The sequence below is a fragment of the Formica exsecta genome, unplaced genomic scaffold (genome assembly GCF_003651465.1).
Source record: "Formica exsecta isolate Colony F162 unplaced genomic scaffold, ASM365146v1 scaffold120, whole genome shotgun sequence".
In the NCBI taxonomy this organism is placed as follows: Eukaryota; Metazoa; Arthropoda; class Insecta; order Hymenoptera; family Formicidae; genus Formica; species Formica exsecta.
The window spans coordinates 3,537,456-3,545,479 of NW_021848537.1; the positions used below are offsets into that span (position 1 = coordinate 3,537,456).

Below are 8,024 nucleotides of genomic sequence, written 5' to 3' on the forward strand. Positions count from 1 at the left end.
AGGATTGCGAGAGCGCGCAATAAAACGATCAAATCATAGGATAATGCGATTAACTTAACGAAAGGCTTCGTGATACATCTATCAGGATTAATAAATAAATAAAATTTTAAAGCGCAACTTATCTTATAATTAAATCGTTGATATATATTGAAGCTTTGTCTATCTTTTCACGTCTTAAATATTTTCTTTGAAAGTCTGCGCAAAAATGCGCCAGGAGTATTATATATTTTCTTCTACAATTAAGAGACGATCGATAACTTTATTAATGATTCTTTTAGTCGCGATATATTGTTTAGATTATATAAAATTTATTAAATTCTGTAATAGAGTATATCGATTATTAATGAAAAATATCGCGTGATTAATCGTCACTAAACAGGCTTGTTTGGTCTAGAAATTTCTAATAAATTTTTTATTATATGAATATTTTGAACATTTTCTTATAATGCCACATAATAAATAATTTTGTATTAAATTCTAAATTATATTTTGTATTATATTTTTTGTAATATAATTAATTTTCTCTCTCTCTCTCTCTCTCATGTTACACATAGCATACATATGTGTATTGTAAAAAATATTTTAATTAAAAATTTGACACAAATGCATTGTTTAAAAATAATGTATTTATTATTTTTTATATTACAAATACATGGCCAAGATACATGGCAAATAGAATTATGTCAGAAACTGCGCAAAATTAAGGACTTTTCCTTATCAATATAAGACATTTATCAGAATTCGCCCCGTTCTGTCACACGAAAGCAACATCGATTTCTTGGATTTGGATGCTCAATAGTAGTCCGGGCACGAATCTCTCGCGTCACACCCTGTCGGTTTCTCGACCCTTGTCTCGAGTCCTTTTCAAAGGACTGTCGCATCGTGTCATTCTAGAAGATGTCATTTTCTCTCCTCCGCACGCTTTCGTTTTTATTTTGCCGCAGAAAAATCTCGGTTTTACTCATCACCAATCGAGCGATTTTAATGTCTCTCCAGGACACCAGTATTTCATGATTAATACGTTCCTCGATAAAAAATAACTTACCCCTGTCACAAAGATATCTTTCTTAGACGTCTGCTAAATAAAAATCAAGCGTTGGAGAAGCTTTCGCTACTAAAGATTCTCAGAATTCTTAAGAAAATTATTACAGAAATATCTAACAGTAAGCCAGATGCAAGAGATTCTATATATCTTTGATAAATATTGTTTTAAATTTTCCAATTTATCACTAATAAAATTTTTTATTTTCTTGACAAATAAAATATAAACGGAAGATTCTTAAATTTTCGAACTGTTTTATTCGCTTCATAAACGCTCTTATATTCTTGGACTTGGAGTCCTATTCTTGGAGTTCTCAAAGCCATTGCTCCTTGAAATCTTATTGTTAGATTGACGCGCGCTTGTCATTTCAACGGTGTCCTTGAGTTTTTGCACGAACGAGTCCTAGGAAAAGTTGCGTCCTTGTGTCGCAAACGAGAAGCGGATATCCCGCTCGACGGCTTTGTGGCCGGAGGCGACCAATTTCCACCCCCTCGAGGAGCCGTACGACGCTTCTCGCGTTGACTTTGCAAATATTTAACCGCTCCCCGGTCCTTCGTCCTCAGCCACTTCGCCGTCCAATTATTCCTCGTATCTACCCGAGCGATAAAGTCGCGTGCTCCTGATTTTTCTTCGGGAAAAAAATTGTCAGAAAATTAACCCTTCGTTAGGCCATAAAATAGGAAATTATAGTTCTTAATATACAAGTAGCGATGTACTACGCTATGAAAATGTGACATATGAATGATATATAACATATAAAGTTAAACAAGACGCTCTATATTTCCAAGTTGGCGCACTAACGTGCTGTACCAAGGGATGACACTATATTAAAGGATTCGTTCGATCGCGATATTCCGAAAGCGAGGAATAATGTTGCGAGATAATTCACGTGGCTTTGGCGCGCCAGGAAAGAGTTTGTTAACGAGCGTAACTACGCGGTAAAGTGTGAAGGGGCGATGCTGAATGCAAGAGCGAAGCGGAATTTCGCGAGAGAAGAAACTCTTTGCGCAGCTGCGCCCAGTTTCCGGAAATTCTCGTTAAAAAGTTCCCCCATTTCCATTGCCGTTCCTGCATTTTCCGTTGTCCATCGAGCGGTGATTCCTCTCGCTGCAAATCGGAAAATACGATTTACTCGCGCACGCGAATCAATTGTCAAATAAATTCCGCTAATTTAGCGTATTGTTATTTATAGACAGCAACATTTACATCCTGCGTTGATTTACTAATCACTAATTTGTGGGGAGAATTACAAAACTGACGAACTCTTATTGATCCGTGCATTTTTTACAGTTAATTAATATATCAGATTGGAGAATCATATCAAAATTAACAAAATGATTTCCATGCACCGTTCTTTAAAATTATTATAGAAGTTGCCTCTCTCGCACACAAACACACACACACATACACACACCCGATAATCACGCAATAAGCAAGATATGTTTTGCTCGAATTAATTTAACATTTGACAATATTTGTTATAAATTAAAACTAATAACAAATACACAAATTATATAACCATAATTAAAAACAAATAATAATTAACAATAAATAATATAACAAATAAAATTTGCTTTATAATTTTGTTAAAATGACGATAGATTGGTGATACCATTTAATAATTAATAATGAGAAAAAAAATACGCGAAGAAATAGAAAATCAGATATACAATAACAGTGGTCCCATCGTGTTGATTGCTAAAATAAATGGACCACTTTTAAATAACAGACTATAGGAGAATCCAATAGTGATGAATTACCTGCGCGTTCGAAAAGAAGAGATGTAGAGTTCAAAACACAAGAGAGGGATCGCGGCATCGAGCCGAAGGTACAGCGGCGCGTCTCACAATCCCGGACTCGAACCAACAACTCTCGCCGGTCGGTGAGGGAGGATCGATCTCTCCTGCCCTATCGACCACGCCGGGGTTGCACTTCCGCCCATGTCCCGTGCTCAAGGGAGCGACGCATGCGCAGCCGGTGGCTAACGTCGTCGCCTGACGCCAGTCTGTCGGGGGTCGAAGTGTCGGCTACATCGGGTCGGTTGGTTTTCCTCGCATACAACCGCGGCGTCCCAGAGCGGCGCTCTCACCCTCTTTCGCGGTAATACCTGCGCGCCCACCCCTCTCGCGATCCCGTCACGCGAGATTTGTCGCGGTGCATCGACCAGGTTGTCGTCGACGAACGTGTAACGGTGCCAAAGGAAGGGTGGTAGATTGCGAACCCAAGGGTGGAAAGGGACGAGAGGGTTAGCTCGCCGAGGGAAGAAACGCGGGGTGGTAGGGGGGAGGGGGGGATAGCACCGCTTTGCTCTTGGCTCGATCCTCGCTTACCACCTTTCCCGACGGATTTTTCGTTTGCGCCGCTTCACGGGGGCGGCCGTGTATCTCACGCTTCTCCAGCAAGCGGGAACCTTGGTCCGGTTCGCGCAGTTCGACGAAACTTGAAATTAGTTCGGCGCGTCCGATAAATCGGCGTTATCGGAAAACGATTTACCCTCCCCGACTTGACAAAGTTTGAAGAAATATACCCGCCGGACCGGGCTGGTTGGCGGGGGAGGAGAAAGCCGGTGGATGATCCTCGCGAAGGGAATCCTCTTACAATAGTGCTCGGTCCGCCGTGATGAAGGAACGATGATCGCGCGCGTGACTTTGCGAATCCAAGTGTTTTGTTGTGCCGACGATCGGGGATCGTCGATCTCAGTGATCGATCGGAAAAGTGCGAGTCTGACGGAGTAAACGACAGGGATGATCCTAATTTCTATCTCTGTCTACGAGTGTCCATCTAGGAAGTTTGCCGTTGATCAGCAGTGCGATTTTAATTCAATTAGAGATTAATCAAATATTCGAGCTGTTGACTTTGCAGCAATAGCATTGCGTCTCTTCGGGAAGATTTGCATTTTTCGCCGAAGGGATACTGGAAGACTTAAATACAAGAGCGACGCATTTCTCGAACGTATTTCTCGAGCAAGAAGCTGTGCTTCTTTTATTTCAACAACGACGGCGCGCGTGATTTTACGCCCTTTAAGCTAAACAGACGAAGCAGCTGAAGAATTTTCAGTAGTATTTTTATCGACCACATAGAAAAATTGAAGATCTTTAACGCAAACAACAGTTCCACGCGCCACATGTTTTCATTGAAAACTGGAAAAATATCAGTTTCTTCTTTAGCCACGACATTATTTTTCTCGGCGAATTAGCTTCAAAAAGAGATTGTTTGTTGAAAAATTGCATCGGCAAATGTTCCATATGATCGGGAGATTAGTTTGATAAAATGCGACTTTCATTAATTGTTCCGATTAAACATTCAATGGTAAACTTACAACGATCTCTCTTACGTGTAGAAAATCTACATTGTTCAGTGAACCGACGAAACAAGACGGTAAATTTGCAGATGGTTAATGTTTGCAGCTCGATAACGAAGCAAATGATAATTAAGTCTAAAAGACAACAGGAATGTTTTTAATGAAGATACATTGATTGATCTTTACCATCGCGTCAACGATATATTTATATTTCTACGATAATTCTAGTCGGACATCCAACTAAGTATGACTAAAAAGATCTAATACAGAGTAATTACAATTTCCGCAACTCTTTTAGATCGTCGAAATAAAGGAAGATTTATAACTCGGAATGTTTTTCAGTCTATACAAGTTTCGCAGTCTTCCTTAGATCAATTGTGTGTGCGTTGAAGTAGATAATCGAGGACGTAATTTATTTTTTTCTGGATTATTTAAATAAAAAAAAAATACATTGGAAGGATCATGGAGAATCTACAATATTTCATCGGCCACATATGGATTATTTATGCTCGAGAAGATTTAATTAAAAACAATAGTATTCCTCCGTTTTAAACTATATTTTAAAATCATTGAAAAAAAATAGGACCAGGACATTTATTTAAAATAAAGGTTTCAAAGAAGCTATTTTGTAAGATAAGAACAACTTGTGTCAGTGCTTCTACTTTTTATCAAGATTACCTCCAATATATTGAGTCCAGCAAGATCTAACAGTCATCAAACTCTATCTCGAAGAAGATTGATGCATCCAGGAGGTGAATCGGCTTGCGAGAGCCGCGAGATGGACCAACTCGCGTACGTCTGCACTTCCGGTGGCGGTTAAAAAAGGAAATTAATCGCGACGGAAGCCAGGGAAGGCGGTATGAGAGCCGCGAAGAAGTGATCGGCGAAGGTGGTGACGCCGAAGACGTCGGTGATCGCGTCAAGATGACGTCACCGATCCTGGCGTTGCTCGGCTTGATTCTGGCGACCGCCGGCGCTGAGCTGAGCTCAAGGATCGTCAGGACTAAGTACGGCGAGTTGTCGGGCGTGATCGTTACCCTCGATCGGAACCTCGAGGGTGTCGAGGTGTTTCGCGGCGTGCCCTACGCCTCGCCGCCGATCGGCTCGTTACGCTTCATGCCGCCTGTCAGCGGCGCCCTTTGGTCCGGCGTGAAGGTCGCCGATAAGTTTGGACCCGTCTGTTCCCAAAAGCTACCCGAGATCAACGATAAGATGCCCAAGGGCAGGGCGGAGTATCTCAAGAGGCTGCTGCCCTACCTCAAGAACCAAAGCGAGGACTGCCTGTATCTCAACATTTATGCGCCGGTCCAAGGTAATCTTCTCTTCTGTTTTTTACGAAGCGAGAGAGTGAAAGCGGCCGTTGAAATAATTGAAAGTTTACGAAGGTATACGAATGCTTAATTAAGGGATTATTTTTTGGAGCACAAAGAAATAAAAAAATTTATATTCTTAGTAATATTTTTTTTTTTAGTATCCGATAATATTAAACACACAATCTAAATTAAAAAGAATTATAATTATGTTTTGTTAAATCTTGACAAGATATATCGCTTTAATCGTCAAATGCATTTATTATGCGCCATATACTCTAAAGTGAAGATATGAGAAACAAATAAAATACGCTAGAATTCATTCATTAGCTTTGAAGCATTATCGGATCCAATGCACTTTGATACGCAACTAAATAGTAATTAAGCTGTGGATTTAATTTTATTTTAAACGGGGGAATCAAACGAGCGCAAAAGGACTCGAAGGATAAAGTCCTATTATCAGTACACAATTTTCCGCGGAAACGGATTCGATAAACGCGTCCATCCATAGACAGATAATCCCGCATTGGGCGTAGTTTATTTTCCAGATATCCAATTTACTTGTACAAATCGCAACGCGGGATATAACGTGGGTCTCTTTTTATTCCGATCCCTGTAAACTTGTAATCAACACAATAGTAACAAACGCGAGGAGCGTTTGATATTGAGTCAAGTTGCAAATGCGCGCCGATCCCATTTTACATCTCATTCGCCTTTAGCGCATCGGCAGCAAAAAAAAAATGCAGCTTGTGCCTCCAATTACTGTGCAATACACGATAATATACGGACGCTTGTTTTGCGCAAAGTACCAAGTAGATGATAATACCGTTTCCGACGGTAGTTAATAATCCTCCTCTCTCTTGTACGAATCGTGACGTAATTCAGGATTTTAAGATGCGATTTTAAGCGACACGTGACGAGTACACGTTTCGCATAAAGCAGCATATCCGAGCGCTTTATGTTCGTAAAAGCGGAGATAATATAGTGCAGTTTCTAGCGAAAGTTAATAATTATCCTTTTCCGAGAATATCAACGTAAAATAGAAACTAAAATCTCTTTAGATTTGATGTGGATTAAATTTTAACTGTGGGATTTTACGATATATATGTAGTATACGATGGTTCGAGATAACTGCGTGCACTTGACAAATATACAAAAGTTACTATTACGTAAACACTTTTCTTATAACGGGAATAATTTGCGAAATCTCTGCGTCGTGAACGTAACCTCGTTAAATCGGCCAATTATCTTGCGATCTCTGAAGAAGAGGCTCGGGAGAGAAAAGATGACGGGAATTCCTTTGTGCACTGTCTTTTCTCGTTTCTTCTGCATAGCAATTGTAGCCAAAGAAATCTGTGTCGATTCTTTGTCCGCCTTTCATCGACGTTTCTTGATGACGAAAGCGCCTCATCATATTTCTCGCGAGCGGAAGAAGGTGCATTAATCCCGGTAGGAGATACATCAAGCTCGCGCGCGAATCACTTTAATATCGGATAAATATAAAGCGAAGCATGTGAGATGAGTACGCTGATATAACTTGTGATGCACACAAGTCTTAGTATCACAAGTCTCAGTCTTGTTAGAAAGAAGATGGTTAGCGTTATGTACTCTTTGAACAGCGGAAAAATCGAGAGATGGAAAATAAGATAGCTATTCTTATTACCTTTTAAAATACATAATTTGCGTTTAATTAAATTTTTACATAAAAATTACATGTGTAAAGTAACAAAGCTTAGATAAAATAAAATAGTGTAATTAGATAAAACGAAGGTAATAAAACTAAAGTTGATTAAAATGAAGCATATAACGTAGAATACGAAATAAAAAAACTTACAATTCGCTATTGTAATACAAGGAAGGGAGGAGAAAGGGGGGGATTTAAAAATATATTTCCCTTTCTTTTTCTCATATAACATTTTTTACGAGAGTAGGAAACATATTCTGATAATACGGTCGGACACTTTTGCATTTTCTTTCCCTTGTAGAGAGTTACATATAGCCCAAGTACTGGCAAAGTTTTTCACCCGTGTATTGCAATGGCGGCTTGAGTATGCGTGGTGGTGCTACATGGTGGAAACTTAATAAGAAACTTTATAATCACCTCGTGCTTAGAGAGATTAAAGCTCGCGAGGAGTAACTTTCCGCGCGGACTTAAGTAACAAAACTAGATAATAGTTTCGAAGCCTAGGCAAGAGCTGATCAATCTTTGCTATTCCGGAACCCAGGCTTTGAAAATATAACATTAATTCAATTAATTCGCGAATTTTCGAGCCAAAAATCCGTCGTGTTCCGGTATCGGATATCAGGGAGGGAAAAATTTGCGCGCGCTTAGAAAATTGTCTGTCGGAAACGGATGAAAATTTGCGAAAAT

At 39.7% G+C, this 8,024-nt stretch overlaps 1 protein-coding gene across 2 annotated transcripts in view; it reads left to right on the forward strand.

Moving 5' to 3' along the window:
- Positions 1–4,326: 4,326 nt before the first annotated feature.
- LOC115242320 (neuroligin-4, Y-linked) overlaps positions 4,327–8,024 on the forward strand; it is a 126,554-nt gene continuing 122,856 nt past the window's right edge. For both annotated transcript variants that reach the window (XM_029818537.1, XM_029818547.1), the window contains exon 1: positions 4,327–5,655. In XM_029818537.1, coding sequence (XP_029674397.1) covers positions 5,268–5,655 — 388 coding nt within the window. In that variant the 5' untranslated portion in view covers positions 4,327–5,267. The remainder of the gene's footprint in view (positions 5,656–8,024) is intronic.